Source organism: Rhamphochromis sp. 'chilingali' (assembly GCF_963969265.1).
Source record: "Rhamphochromis sp. 'chilingali' genome assembly, chromosome: 8".
NCBI lineage: Eukaryota > Metazoa > Chordata > Actinopteri > Cichliformes > Cichlidae > Rhamphochromis > Rhamphochromis sp. 'chilingali'.
The window spans coordinates 1,788,686-1,804,304 of record NC_137935.1 but is presented as its reverse complement, the minus strand read 5'-3'; the positions used below and the strand labels follow the sequence as shown (position 1 = coordinate 1,804,304).

The 15,619-nt window shown below is 46.0% G+C and overlaps 1 protein-coding gene across 4 annotated transcripts in view; it reads left to right on the top strand.

The window, feature by feature from the left end:
- Positions 1-15,619, top strand: part of LOC308400636 (fibroblast growth factor 12-like) — a gene marked incomplete at its 5' end in the record, with an annotated part of 52,983 nt that overhangs the window by 25,104 nt on the left and 12,260 nt on the right. For 2 of the 4 annotated variants that reach the window (XM_080888466.1, XM_080888464.1), the window contains one exon: positions 14,261-14,371. In XM_080888466.1, coding sequence (XP_080744592.1) covers positions 14,261-14,371 — 111 coding nt within the window. Of the gene's footprint in view, positions 1-9,811; positions 10,011-13,068; positions 13,157-14,260; positions 14,372-15,619 lie in introns of those variants that run through there. The other 2 variants (XM_080888467.1, XM_080888465.1) reach the window with 2 other exon arrangements.

Here is a 15,619-nt window from a genome sequence, read left to right as displayed (position 1 = left end):
CTGACCTCGAGCTGCTGCTGTGCCTGAAAGTGTGGTTTAAAACGAGAACATGGAGTGTTTTCAGCTTCTCTTTTTAATCCTTCAAAGTGGCTGACAGGATGACATGAATGATTCACAACGACCGAAACATCGTCTGAAAACAGACAGAACAGGAGCTGTAGAAGGGTCTCTGTCTCCCTCTGCTGGGCACAGTGGGCATCTCCTCCTCCTCCAAGAGACTGAGAGGAAACGCACAGCAACAAATACAGAGGACAGCCACAAACTACATTTGTCACTATGAAAATAACTGTGGATATGAACCACAGAAATGAGGTGAGATGTGACCAGCAGAGGTCTGAGAAAGGAGCTCAGGTGGAGGTGGGCGTCTGCAGAGACTCGTGAACTGAACCGTCCGGATGATTCAGCAGACGTGGTGGTAAAAGTTTATGTTCCAGGTCAGAAAAAAGGTTTAATCCTGATTTCAGTTAAACTTGTGTATTTAGCATGTGGCTAGCAGCAGCAAAGCTGCACTTTGAGACGATTGGAATATAAAACCCGTTTCTAGTTTTTTTTACCTTTAAAGTTTCAGGCAGGAAGGATCACTGGAGCTTGATAGCGGGCGCTCCTTTTAGGTGGGTATCTATCTATATATTACAAGTATGGTTGTCATAGCAACAATTAGATGAGTAGTCAGCTAGATGAGTCAGCAGTTAGCATCAGACAAGCTAGCTGGAACTACAGGTACTGTTGATGTATAACAGGCTGAATCTTTCCCACCTGTACAGCCACCGTGCTCTCTCGCAGTATTTACATAATGTGGTTTGATTGGCCAGTGCTTCAAAAGTTAAATCATAACGTTGGCTGCAAGCAACACGTCCAGAATTCAGTTTGTGACGACACCTCGCTGACAGCGAATAAGAAGCAGCCGTGTCAGCTTGAGCTTTGGCTGTTCAGTTCTTCTTCTGTGGTGTTTATTCAGGAGTAAAGTCACGGGTGGATGTGAACCTCTTCAGATCCACCAGAAACAGTTGATAACTTCACTTCAACTCATTCATGTCACCTAAAAGGTAAACCTGTTTCTCCATCACCTGTTCAGCTCTGATGGTTCAGTAAGGACATCTCCTGGTTTCATCTTCATGTTTCCCTCTCACCACATATCCAAACCATCATGACCAGCAGCTTTACAGCTGTGGCTCCAGCAAACATCAGCTGATAGTAGAAATTAATATTAAATAAATTCTAACAACAGCTGATCAAGCTTAAACGTGCTGCTGTTGTTTAGCACGACATCCGCTGGTTTCCTCTTTCTGGCGCAAAGTGGGCAATCAACAAACAAGAGAGAAAAGCCGATCAGCTGATCACTGATCAGTTTCATGATTGAAGTAGCAACAGGAGAGGGAGGGGGAGAGAATGAGAGGAGAAGAGGCAGCTGTGCAGCGTAAACACAGAATAACTTCAGCTCTGTCTTTGTTCCATTGTAGATGAAGTTCAGGACAAACTGAACTTCAGCTACAACACGAAACACGTAATATTTTCTCTGAATACGAGACGATTCCGTCTTTTTACGGGACGATTGGCAACTCTACTAACTGACCTTATGAATTAAATAAAGTTCACTATCAGTAACATCATAGCACCACCCAGCTGTATAGAAACTCCGTCATGCTAGCTAGCACGCAGTACGAGTTATTGTAACTGATGGTAACAAAAATAAACTCCACCTAAACGTGGTTTATATCTGACCCAGATAGACTGCAGGTCATAACTTCTTACCTGAAGTTCAGTTCACCTGACACTCGGACCGGCGGCCGCCTCGGGTCTCTCCTCCTCCTGCCTCCCCTTCCCTCATCCACCTGTTGCCTCAGTGGAAGCTCCGCCACAGCCACCACCAAACAACTGAGTTATTTTTACACATCGACCAGCATCTGGCCAATATGTATCATCGGCCCATTAAAAACGAAAAATCACCATCGGCCCACCGGGCATTTAGCCATGCATGTGATCATTCAAGCCTCGATACGGCGTCACACTAACTCCACCTCATTAAAATATTTTATATTTATATATGTATATGTAAAAAGCATAATCTCTTACACAATCCAAGTGTTTACGGCCTTTTCCAGATCAGGAAAAAGTTACTTTAATGTTTCTTTGTAGGTTTAAGGTAAAAGTGGAAAAATACAAACATCAACTTTATATCCAAACATTAAAATCCAAAACAAGAAGAAAACAGATTCAAAAAACTTTATGAAACTGATTCCTCCCCACAGACTCAAACCTGCAGTTGACCTGACCTCCAGCAGATGGCAGCATCTGTCCAGTGAACAGAGCCCGTTTACTGAGACAGAAATATTCAAACGTTATCAAATTTATATTACATAACACCTAAAACGAATCAGTGTCCATATAAAAAAAAAAACAACCCTTTTCCTGCTTTTCACAGAGGGAAAAATTCCTTTCTTTCTGCGTTCCCGTGGAATGACCAAGTAAACACTTTTGCAGCTCTTCACACATCATTTCTATTATCCATTTAAATCAAGTCGAAATCAATAAATTACACGTGTTACATAAAAGCTCTCCACCTGATGCCCTCACTGTTATGTAAAGCACATCACATATGAAGTGCTGCTGTTTTTAATCAATCAGATTCATGTTGTTGTAGATGCAGAGTCCAGTCTGACTGCACCTCTGAGCTGCTCGCACTGTTCTGCACGTGTCATTCACGCCGTCCTATAAAGTCGTCTGAATCCCGCTTCTTGGATCATCTCTGTGATGGCGGGCCGGCTTTCTGAGCTTGTGTTTGTTATGAGCGGTGAGTCATCGGCAGGAGAAACGGCAGATTTTTAAAAATATATCGCTGTGTGCACGCTCGGCGTGAAACAATAGACGGAGGAACAATACGTGCTGCTGTTAACATTTTGAACATCCAGCGGCCGTCCTCTGTGCCGCCCACGCCGCTGTTTGTTGGAGTCTTTCCTCAGTTTTGGGCTGAATGTGTCTCTGATGGACCTGGAATAGATTTTTTCCAGGTTATTTTTGAAAACACCTCCCGTCTCATACTTACTGTCTTCCTGCAAGTAAATCCCAGAGCTGTCCTGGTTCATCGTCGCGGTCTTTTGATCTCGCTTTGCACATCTTCCTTGTTCCTGGTTTCTCGTGTTTCCTGTGTTCACTCTCTGATTTTTTCCTGCTTTCCCTCCTTTTCTCACAGTGCTTATTGTTTTGATTAAGTTCACCTGTGCCTTACTTTCCCTCACCTTTTGTTTCTTTTAGAGCCTAATAATTTATCTCATGTCTTACTTCCTCAGTTTACAGGGTCGATCCTTGATTAAGTTCACCTGTGCCTCACACTATCTCTCTCCTCCTTCTTTTCCTGCTGTGTCCTTATCGAGTTTACCTGTTCCACATTCTCACCTTTCTGTTTAGAACAACACATTCATACCACAGTGTTTAATCATTGTTGGTCCCTATTTCAGTTATTTATGTTCGGTCAGTCTAACCTCTTTATTACAGGATAACAGTGAGAGCAGAGCTTTGCAGCTCAGTGGGTTTAAACCAGCTTTTGCTGTGAGTCACCGCTCAGCCAGACTCTGTGGTTAACACACTGTGTTGGGCAGAAGACAAATGCAGTATTAAATACATATATTCAGTCTGAGAGGTTCTTTCATATCATGAGCAACCTGTGTACTGAGTTTGTAGTGTGTACTGCAAGTACTGTGTGTGTACTGTGTGTACTGTGTGTGTACTGTGTGTGTACTGTGTGTACTGTGTGTGTACTGTGTGTACTGTGTTCTCTGGCAGTTTAATGGTGTTGCTGTTGTTGCCCTGCTGACATTCTCCTGCCCTCTGATGAGGCAGTCTGTCTATTGATCAGGAAACATACCTGAACTGTATACACACACACACACACACACACACACACACACACACACACACACACACACCTGCTGGGTGTTAATGAGCCGTGGGATCGATTGTGGTGCTGCCACAGTGGATTTCCTGTCCTTCGGTCCTGGACTCTCCCAGGTATGAACCTATCACACTTACATTATTCAGCAGATATCGAACCTGCGACCATCAGGACAGGTCAGTGATGTCGTACAGGTGTTTGTCTACAGTGAACAGTTGGAGGTGGAGGATAAATATCAACATTAGCAAGCTAATAGTTTGACAGTCGTCTTGTTAAGTCCCTGATGCAGGCTGCAGAGTCGATGTAGACCAAACAAAACCCGAATTAAACTCATCTCTCCTGACATCAATTATAGAAATGACACAAAGTACTAAAAGTGTATAAAAAGAAGAAGAAAGGGGTTCGGTTAAGCTTAAAGCTGCAGTTCCTCCAATGGCCACATACATAGAAATCGGTAACTTCCTCCTGTGACCACCTTCTTATCCCAGCTGGGTGTCTGGGGGACGTACATATTGATGGCTTGGATCTTATTCCTGCCGTTCAGCTTCTCAGCACGTGTCGCTCTTACAGTCCGAATGACATCCTGATGTCCTCACAGCAGATCCTGATTATGTGGATCGCTGAGTCGATGCCTCGCTCTATCGTGGCGTACAGAAGTCGTCCACGTACAGGATGTGACTGACGGTCACTCCACTCCTGAATCTATGTGCGTCTCTGCTTTTGACGATGAGCTTCAGGTCTATGGAGAACACTGCCGGGGACGGTGCTTCGTATCTTTATCTTCCACGCTTGCGTGGTTGCCTTGGAGTTGGCCTCCAGCGTTTTCTTTACTATGATTTTTCCGTACTCTTGGCAGGCTTCCACGTGTTCACCAATCATTAGAACGTGGGCTTTTAAGGAATGGAGGAGCTACAAGGAGATGTGCGATGTGCTAGACTAAAACTTGTGAAGAGCTGGATTTAGCCCACAGACCTCAAGCTTCAGTGTCAGAGAACTGGGTTAAGAGATTTAGAGGTAGACATGAGTCTTGCACATCTCCTCTCAAATAAGCATTTTCATTTGTTTCTACAAGTATCGGAAAGCAGTAAGTTAATAACTACACGATTCTTTTAACGTCGAGTGAGTCAGACATTGTTGACCTGATCTGGGCAGGGTAACTGGCAGCGTCAGGATCTGATAATCAGAGTGAGCGACGGAGACGTTTCTCCTCCCTCAGTCCCACTGAGCAGGTACGAGGACGCAAATACACGACAGTAATTAAAGACGCTGACCTGTTTTTTTTTCTGCGAGAGTGTAGGCCTACATTCAGCATGATGGTGCGTTCACTGACACGTGCGCACCCGGTTAGTGACGAAGTTAATCCCATTCAGTTTCACTTCGGTGCGTGAGCCATGGATCCTGCTGGACGCCTCAGCCTCAGGTCCAGAGACAAACCAAAGAGAGGTGGAGCCTTCGTCTTTAACGGCGCTGAAATGACCTGTTTGCTGAAAGTGTTTCACACTTCTCTGCAGGATTTCACTCTTCAGAAAGAAAAATGAGATGATCTGGATCAGAACCAGATCCTAAAACCCCCAAAATTTGCTTTAATCAGCAGATTTAACAGGAGAATAGCTGCAGCAGCTCAGTACGCCGTAATATTAGGTCAGTCACAAAGGAAGCAAAGGTTACCAGTGTTTTAGCATAAGTGCCCACCCCCATAATAATAAGATCTTGTGGTCACCACAGATGCTCTGAGTTCTCGGTTTGGACTGATTACTGGTAACACTGGGCCTATACATGCCCCTCGGTAGGCTTACAGAGCTGGTCAATCAGATGAAAGCTCACTTATCGGGAGGGCTTAAAGAAACTGTAATGTAATGTAAAGCTATGCCTTGGAGTACCAGAATAAAAATATGGATCTGTATTATTTTCCATTTACACATCAATGCAGAAACAACAAGGAAAGAATATAAACACGGTAATTAAAACACAAACATGCAGCTATTAACAGCTACTGGATGCCAGAAATATGACAGCAAATGAAGCCAACACACAGGTGCAGTCCCTCTAATGTCCACAGGGGGCTCCAGAGTCAGTCCAAAAAGACTCCCACGATGAAATGTCCAACAGCAGAAATAAGCGCGTTTACAGCCTGACAGAAAAACTATTTTGGTCTCTATAAATCATTTCTTCCTTCGTAGGACAATTTATTAATAACTCACCTGTTTAAATTGTATTAAGGTTTAAAGTTTGCATTAATAGATCCATTGGTGACACAGGCGGCTGTAGCTGCTAGCGGTCTGCTAGCACCTGAACTGCACCTCTGGACTGTGTTTGTGCTGTTGGAGCCGTTTTAATGACATTATCTGACCAATAGCACGACTGCTGAGAGGTTAATTGTATTAACAAACAGTTGTAGAAGCATTAGTAGTAAGAGGTCTGAAATAAAGAGGCTTCAGTGGAAATCTTATGCCAAAGAATCATTTAACGAATCTAGAAAAAAGCTGTATTTTAATCCATATTTGAAATACTTGTTGTAGATTTATCTCTTTCATAATGAAGCTCAGACTCAGCCGTGTGCACAGAGCTGGGATCAGTTTTCTCTGGGTTTGTCTCCCCACCTGAGGCTGCAGCTTTCCAGCATTCACAGCGTGATCAGATGTGAAGCGATGAGTGAATCATTTCTGCTCTGAGCGCAGAACGACAGGACAGTGGGCTGAGTGTCAGATCACGTCGTTGCCTGCGGGCTCAGAGAGCGTTCCCTGACTTGGAGCAGATCTCACGGTTATTCAGCCCCGGCGACGTGTTCGTGAGCCGTGTGTGCTGCCGCTGTAGAGATGCAGCGGGAATAAAGATGCCTTTATGTAACCCTGCAGTTGACTTCACAGCCTCTGACAGGAAGTGTGAGCGCGGAACAGCAGAGACGCTTCAGAGCAGAAACTGAGAGGTTGCAGAGCTCGACAATTTAACATGCACCTTGTTTCCGTTGTTTTAAACTACATGCTTCATGGAAAAAGTGAAGACTTTTACTGCACCGCGTTTATCTGCTCCCTCCATGAATAAATCAGAATCTCCTCAGGGCTTCTGCTCCACAATAAAACCCACAGCAGCAAGAGATGGGCCACAAATCACTGTTAAATAAGCCGTCTGCTATGTAGTAATATAAATGTAAATATCTGGTTTCATCAGGAATATGATCAGATGAGGAAAAGATCAGGATTTGTCTGAACATTTCTGTTTCCTGCACCCATCCATCCACCCCAACCTCCTCGATACACAACCAAACAAACTCAATGTGGGTGGACCAACACAGAAGAGCTACTCTGCAGTCTATTTACACCTACAGGCCAGTGGACACTCTTTCAATGATGAGGATGTAACATCCTCGACAGGGAGGAACGCTGGTTTGAGGGCGGAGTCAAGGAGGCCATTTACGTGAAAAGGGAAAGACCATCTCTGAATCGAGGAGGGGGCCTAAGGGTCCATCTGTCCCCATCTTACATGCTGTGATTGCAGCCATTCCCCAACTCTCTGTGAATGGGACTCATGACCATTGATGTCAATTTGCATATTAATGATAAAGAAAGTGACCTCCCAGCCCATTGGCTGGTTTCAGTCATTGTCCAAATGTCCTGTTTATAAGGTTGAAACCTGCAGTCCGCTGAGACTGCAGACGTCACCTGATGATGATGAAACACCACTGAAACCTCCAGATGAACAGACTCAACCTTTTGGGATCTCCTTACCTGGATGATTGAGCATCAAGACACTCAGTATGCCTCAGTTTCCTTAAGTGTGGATTTTTGCCATAATGGAGCAGCCCTGTGGGAGAGCCGCCTCTTGCAACAGACTTTCCTTCTCAAAGTGACACTAAGCTGCTTCGTAGAGGCAGGGATAGCTCAGTAGGTAGATTGGTCGGATATGATCGGAAGGTCGGGGGTTCGAATCCATTGAACGGCTACCCTGAGGTACCCCTGAGCGAGGTATTGTCCCCACACACTGCTCCCTGGGCGCTAGATTGGTGGCTGCCCACTGCTTTGCTGAGTGAATGGGTCACATGCAGAGAGGAATTTTTTATTAATGTTCAAAATGATGAGGACTATGTGGCAATTTTCTAGAGAAGTGTGCTTGTTGCTAATAATTCTGTAATAATTATAGTTTTTGAATTTTCTCAAACTGTGTCCTGCTACAAAAACAACCCCAAAATCCTAAAATTCAGTTGTTTTATTTTTCAATTAGGTCAGTGAAAATGTAGCTTTTGAAGTTGTTTTCATGCTGATGCTCTCCAGAACATGTTTGTGCGCGGATTGTGCTGCAAAAGATTGTGGTATCAGACAGCGCCGTGTTGTTTGCAGGATTCCGAGGTTTTTTATCGCCAGCTGCTTTTGCCTTTCCTGTAGATATATTTTCAAAACAAAAGCAGAAAATCCTCATTTTAAAATTGATCAGAGCCTAAATGAGGTCTTCTAACCACGCACGTGTCCAGATCTGGTCACTTTTGGGTCCAAACAAACAAAATGTTTGCGCACAGTGCAGAAGCCAGCGGTTGGCTGTAATTTGTGATGATCTGGTTTGAAGATTAAAGTGAAACGAAAGGATTTTTTTCTCTAACATGCACGACTCCGACAGCGGGGCGCCTCGATGCTGATGTTGTTCTGTAGTAACCAGTCGTCCTGCGGCGTGTAACGCGCTCGTGTGCGTCGGGATGCTGCAGTGAAGATGGAGTGGTCTGATGTGGGAGCAACATGAAACATCAGGCGGAATATTTTTAGGAGCTTCTTCCACACCTCCACCTCTCCTCTCTCCATCTCTCTCTCTCTCCTCGATCTCTCGCTGACGGCTGCTCTCTTTTCTCCTCGCTCCTCTCTCTTCACATTCAGCAGCTCTCAGCCTGCGAGGAAGAGGAGGAGGAGGAGGAGAGGATGAGGCAGGAGAACAGAGTAGAGTAAAATAGAGCAGAGCGGAGTGCATGCGCGTGGAATCGGCGGCTTTATCGGCTCTTCTCTGGGATAATTCTGAACTTCTCGGGTTTGTTCCTCTTTTTCTGCATGTCGGGAAGTTGTTGACGAGCTGATGTAGGCGGGTGGATGAAGATGCTTTCCTCTCGCTCCACAGAGATGTGAAGAAACGTCACGGTGAAGCTCTTTGATTCTTCTGTTTGTGGCGCGTAAATCGAGAAAATCCCTGCTGCCATGTGCGCTTCCATCGGAGCGTCTGAAAGATGGAGGCGACCTAAAGTGATAAATTACCCAGCAGACACGATGAGCTCCTCGATCGAGGCGTAATCACTCATCAAATGTTCATTCAGAGTTTTTCTTTATTCCTTTAATAATTGTCTCCAGGCCAGTGCTGCGTCTTAACTTGTGTGGGAACCTGTAGGGTTATTTAGGGAACAGGTATTCTGTTCTTCTCTGGATATTTAAAGTTTCCGTCTTTCAGAGCTCCATCAGGATTTGTGATCTATTTCCAAACCCTCAGCTGAAGAGTGCGGGGACTTCATCACCGTTCTTTGGATTAGTCGTCAGAAAGGAAGCCTCAACATGTAAACATATACTCATAAATCAACTATTTAAACTGTTTAAGAGGAATATCTGTTTCCTAACATCGGAGTGCACACAGGTTTTGTGCGGTGAATCGCACGAACGTGAAACGACTTCCGGGTTCTTCACTTTTGTGGATTTTCAGGATCCTTCTGGTGTTTTTCTTTTGAAGCCTGTACGTGTGACCGTTGTGCATCAGCTGTTCCACACAGTGGATCTCTAACGTTTTGGTTCTTAATCAACGATCTGCCATAAGGGAGAAGATTTTTCATCTTGGCTCGGTCCCTCCGAGGCCCGTCAGGCGACATGTCACCTGTTTCGGACTGAAGGGTCGTCAGCCTCAGACTCGGACAGCAGGAGCAGATATTTTGTTCCTCTGTGGCTTCGTCCTCCTCTCAGAGATATGGCGGCGGCTATCGCCAGCTCCCTGATCAGACAGAAGCGCCAGGCCCGCGAGTCCAACAGCGACAAAGTCGCCACTAACAAGCGACGCTCAAGTCCCAGTAAAGACCCGAGGTCTCTGTGTGAGCGACACATCTTCAGCGTCTTTAGCAAAGTTCGCTTCTGCAGCGGAAAGAAAAGACCAGTACGCCGGAAACCAGGTGGGTGGAACGATTCGGAGAGCAAAGGTTTGCCGTGTTACGGCGGGACGGGAACACTGCTCTCACACAGGTTCATGACCACGCTGATCAGAGCAGCTTAGCACGAGTCACCATTCAAAATAATCCTTCTTTATCTTACACAGGGCATCCTTTGTCTTTCTGATTGGCTGTCGCTCGTAAAGTAGCAGATATATGACAGGAAATAACACAGGTCCAATTTAATGTGAACAACCTGCAGCTTTAACTCAGCTTTCCTCTGACTGGCTGGTTTTAACAGCAGGTGAGCAGGCCTTCTGTGCACCTGAGATCGCCATATAAGAACATTTCCTGTCAATGACGCAGGAATCTTTGAGGAAGGAAACCTCCCAACTTGGCAACTTGAACAAATCCGGGCAGTTATTTTGAAGCCCCTCCCCCCTAGTTATTAACGTCGCTTTCAGACGTCTGGCTCCTCCCACTCGACCACTAAACAGACACCTTGGTTGCTGCACAGTTACCTGATCAGAACATCAATCAGTTCTGATCAGGTAACCGTGCTTACCCCCCCTCCCCCGATGGAGACAGTGGCTCAGCTGGAGGCGCGAGGAATTGCAGCGTCCGCGACCACTGTGTACATCGGCGTACCCCCGCCCGTATGCTGCTTGTCTGTGTTTCATGGCGTAGAGTGTGATGATATCTGTGCTTCTTTGTGTGCTATGGAGTTTTCTGTGCTTTCTCCTTATGATGACTCACTTGTTGGAAGTCATCATGGGCAGAAACCCTTTTTTTTTTCTCCTGACTTTGCCCCCATATGTTACATATTTCACTGTCTATCCCTTTTTCTAGCCTGACCTGTCTCCCCAGTGTAAGTTTGTATATTGTCTGTAGGTCTGTCATTTCAGCTGCAAGCAACTGCAACTGACAAATAAAGCTTATCCTTATGTTCACTTTGATAAATTCAGATTCAGGGCTTTCCTTACCTGTGTCTGTTGAGGGTCCGTCAACACTGAAGAAGTTCATTGGTTGCCTTGACGAGGACGGTTTCAGCCTTTTAAAGCTCAGAAAGTTGAAGCTCAGCTTTAATTTGAGGTTTCCATGGTGTTGTATGTTCTGTGGGTTCATCATGATACTGGATTGCATAAAGAAAACTCACCTCCCTGTTTGCTGTGGGTTCTTCCATGTTCTCTGTTTCATTTGTAATGAGCGTTGCATCATCAGATCCCCACGGTGTGATTCCAGACGGCATTTTTCTTTTCTTGAAGTAACTGCAAACCTTTATGTTTTTTAGTCCTCCTGCAGAATAACGAGATAAAAGTCGACCTGAACTCGAGCGGCGTTCCCTCCAGAGAAAGCTTCTCGGAGAGCAGCAGCAGAGCGTCAGAGAACTGGACAGATGTCTGCGTTTACACATTTATGAGCTAGCTGCAGCTCTCATCTCTCATTAGCCGACTCCCCGCCGTCGCCTCCGCCTCCTGTTTTCTTGGCAATACAACAAACAGCTTCTTAAAGCTTAAAACTATTACGCAGCACTTGTGCTTGATCAGCTCCTTCAGAGTCTGCAGACTTCAAGTTCTCCAGTAAGGAGCTGGTAGGAAAAGGCCGAGTTATTCATGAGTTGTTCTGCAGCTGGTGAAGTCGGCGTTCAGCTCAACGTCAGCACTTTGCCCTGCTTTGATGTTTCGCCCTCAGTGAGTCCTCTGCTAATGAGATCTGTTACTGCATGAAGCCTTTTTGAAGCCCTAAAGATTTCACCCCCAACTTTGCTCAAGTTCAAATCAAAACACGACCGCGTGCCTCCAGTATCCTTCAGCAGCACTTCCAGGTTTTCCTTCGGCTTTTTCGCCACCTTTTTGTGCAGAATCGACCACACACAGGGGCAAAGTGCGGCCTGAGGGCCAGAATCAAGCCGCTCGCCCTCTCAGTCTGCAATGTCCTAAAAGGAAAACTGTGATGTGTAGTGGGCTTGAAACAGGTAGGAAAGTTGCAGAGAAGGTTCTGGTAGCTCATCGCTCAGACTGTCCTGTAATTATGCATTTACAATGTAAAGTTTTCATTAATTCACAGAGCATATCCTGTAGTTTGGTGTGGCGTGGAGAGAAAACTGCAAAACTTAAAGTGGGCCGGATTGGAGTCATCGTCGGGCAGATTCTGGCCCACGAGCCTCATGTTTGACACTCCTGATTTACACCATCACTGTGTTGGTGTGTGGAAACCAGTAATGAGGTCCATGAGCTATTTCCTCGTCTTTTCTTTCAGGTGTCGCCCCCTGGTGGCCTTTAAAAGGAATGCACATTTAGAAAACGTTGGCTTTCGTACCATCTCGGGTCATCGATAAATATATGTAAGAGATGAGCAGGTGGTTTTCTTTCATCGATGTCACGGTTCCTTCGTGTAGAAAGCTCCCACAGCAGCAGACGGCGTTCTTAGTTCAGCGTTTATCGCTTCGCTGCGACTCGGGAAGACGAGGTTGGGTTTTAAAGGCGCTGTCAGTCTGATCACGCCTGAGCTCGGGGAGCAGCGTGTGACGAGGTGTTTTGTCGCCCGCGGCCTCACAGATGTTAAAACTCACAGCTTGTCTTCACACAGCGTGACACACACTCACAGATATAGCTCCTGGATCCGTGCTTATAATTAGAGATTACACCTTGCAGATGTTTCGTGACTGTCGGTGTTTGAATCGTCAGCACGCTGACTTTGGATTCTGAACATCAAAACACAGCGTGAGGTACGCCACTGCCCTCTAAAGTAAACCAGCTGACTTCTATGGCCTTCCTTTAAAATGCACTGATGACATAAATATGTGGGAAAACAACTGAATGTATTTATGAACGTAAAAATGACCAGAAATAAATAAGTTAGCTCCTTGAATATAAACTTTAGGTCCTTATTGGTATTTAGTTAATATTAATTTCTGTTTGACACCTTAAATCCTTTAAAGTGATCATGTTGGAGGCTATTATTATTCTCTGAATTCATAACAAAGATTGCTTTTACCAGAAAGTAAACCTGTGAGCGAGCACTTGAGCAAGGCGATAGTGGGAAAGAAAAACCCACTTTTAACAGGAAGAAACCTCCAGCAGAGCCAGGCTCAAGGAGGAGCGGGGCCATCAGCTGCGACCGGCTGGGAGTGAGGATGAATTGGATAATAAGGACACACAACGCAGTGGGTCAGTGATGCTGTCGTCAAACAATGTGAAAATCATCCGTTTAAAGCAGGAAGCTGTTTGCATCCACTTCCTCTCTGTGAAACAAGGCCTGTAATACTGTGACTGCATGAAATGTAGGAAGTGTAGATTTATACATGTGAGCTGTTTGACGGGTAATCAGAGTAAAACCAAACGACTTTAATGAGCAGCAGCCAATAAAGGTCTTTGTTTAGGTCGTTGTGTTTTGCAGGGCCGGTTGGTCCTGCTGTGTGTCAGCTCCTCCACACTCACACTCACGTCTGCTCTGTTAAAAGGTGAAGATTTACCTTGTTGTCGTTTCCGGACACGTATGTGTGTCTTCAGTCCTTTCAGATGTTAAGTAGCACAGCGGCCTGCTCCACATTAGCCTCGCTGTCTTTTTGGTCTATTTCTGCCAGAGATGAGTCCTTCTGGCCCACATTGTCATCTGGAGCATCACTTCGTCTGCTCAGCTTCTACCGTGTTTACGTCCTCAGACCTTCAGCTCGGTGTTAAAGTCAAGCAGGAGGGACTCGCGTGCTGAGCCGTGGCCTCAGGGTTTGTCTCTGGGGCACATGTGACACCCTGGGGTTTGAACCATGTGTGTTTGTGTGCCCTTAAGCTTCACGTGGCCCAGGCTGGAAACCCATCAGCAGCCATCTGCTAACTCTGAGGGCAAAGGTCACTGATTTGGGGCTTCAGGAACTTCCTGACTCTCTCCACACAGATTGGAGGGTTTCCGATGGTCATGTTTAAACATGTTCTTAAACTAGTGGCTGACACACTGTTAGTGTTATATGTCTTATGCAAGCAAAGGGTGAACTGCGGATTTATCAGCTAATGCTAGCTAGCGTGATTTGCAAGCTGACTGCACAGGTGTGACAGTTCTCTGCGGTCGAGTCTGTGTGAGGAACGCTGGACGGGAAATGTTGGGATGTACGCTTGTTTCTTCTTCTTCTTCTTCTTCTTCTCAAATGTGAAAGTAGAGAAGAAGAAGAAACGCTTACATGAGTGAGATAAACTCAGCAATGCTACCTGACAACCTGCTGTCAGGTACAGTGTGCGTGTGTGTGTGTGCTGAACCTCACATCGGTCTTTGTGTTTCAGAGCCGCAGCTGAAGGGCATCGTGACGCGCCTCTTCAGCGAGCAGGGCTTCTTCCTGCAGATGCAGCCCGAAGGAGCCATCAGCGGCACCAAGGACGAGAACAGCGACTACAGTGAGTCCCACATTAAAACTGTATTTGTCTAGACCAGGGGTGCCCAATCCCGGTCCTCGAGAGCTACCGTCCTGCAGCTTTTAGATGCATCCTTGTTCCAACACACCCGAATCAAATGAATGGCTTGTTATCAGGCCTTTGCCAAACACGATGGCATGCTGAAGAGGTAATCAAACCATTTGATTCAGCTGTGTTGGAGTAGGGATGCATCTAAAAGCTGCAGGATAGTAGCTCTCGAGGACTGGGATTGGGCAGCCCTGGTCTAGACCGCACGCTACATAAAAAATGGGCGTGGCTTCTCTGTCTGAAGAGTGAAGAGAAAATGCCTCACACCTGTACTCTTTTTAATGGCCTCCAGGGGGCGATCCTGAGGGTTTATGGGCTCGTTTTGGGTCAAGCTAAATAAAAAGATGAGGTCATTTTCTAAAGTTTGGTGTTAGGAGTCGGTTTTATGAAGGGTTCAGTGAGCATGTTGTTTCACACTCACTACTGTGTGATGTCGTGGTCGCTACCTCCAACTTTTATGGAAAGAGCCACAGCCAAAGTGTAAAAGCACCGTGGATCATCCGATGTCAAACAAGAGAACAGCTCAGAAAGGTGAAACATTACACAGAAGAAGGATCTCAAACACAACAGCTCATTAAATCAGAACATAAACATAATCCAACAATCTTCTGCTGCTTCCCTGGGTTTGGGTCATGAAGTCTAACCAGAGAAGTCCGGACCCCCTTTGCCCCAGCCAGCTCCTCCAGCTCATCCGGGGGGATTTGATCCCAGCCAGCTGAGATATAATCTCTCCAGTGAGTCCTGGGTCTGCCCGGTCCTCCTCCCGGTCGGTCTTGCCTATTCGATGTGGAGGACCAGCAGATCTGCTCTGAGCCCCGTCACTAAGTGCGCTTCAAAGGAAATGCATTTCCACAGCTTACACCTGCAGCTCTTTCAGTCACTCCCCACAGGTGAGTGTAGGGATGTCACTCCGCCCCAATCCATCTGTCGCTCTCACACTCCACCCTCCCCTCACTAAAGGCACCTCCCCTACAACGTTGTCATGTTTAACACATTCACTTGGCAAGCAAAAGGTCGTTGGTTCGATTCCACAAATCCCGTTTGGGGTTGCGTCAGAAAACAGAGCTGAAGCTGCATCTGGCGTCTGTAACAGAGTGATCCGAGGTGGAGCAGTCTGAAGGCAGCTTCTGATCGTCGATACTCGGTCACGTTCCCGCTGCAGGTCTTTGTTTCTCGGCTGGA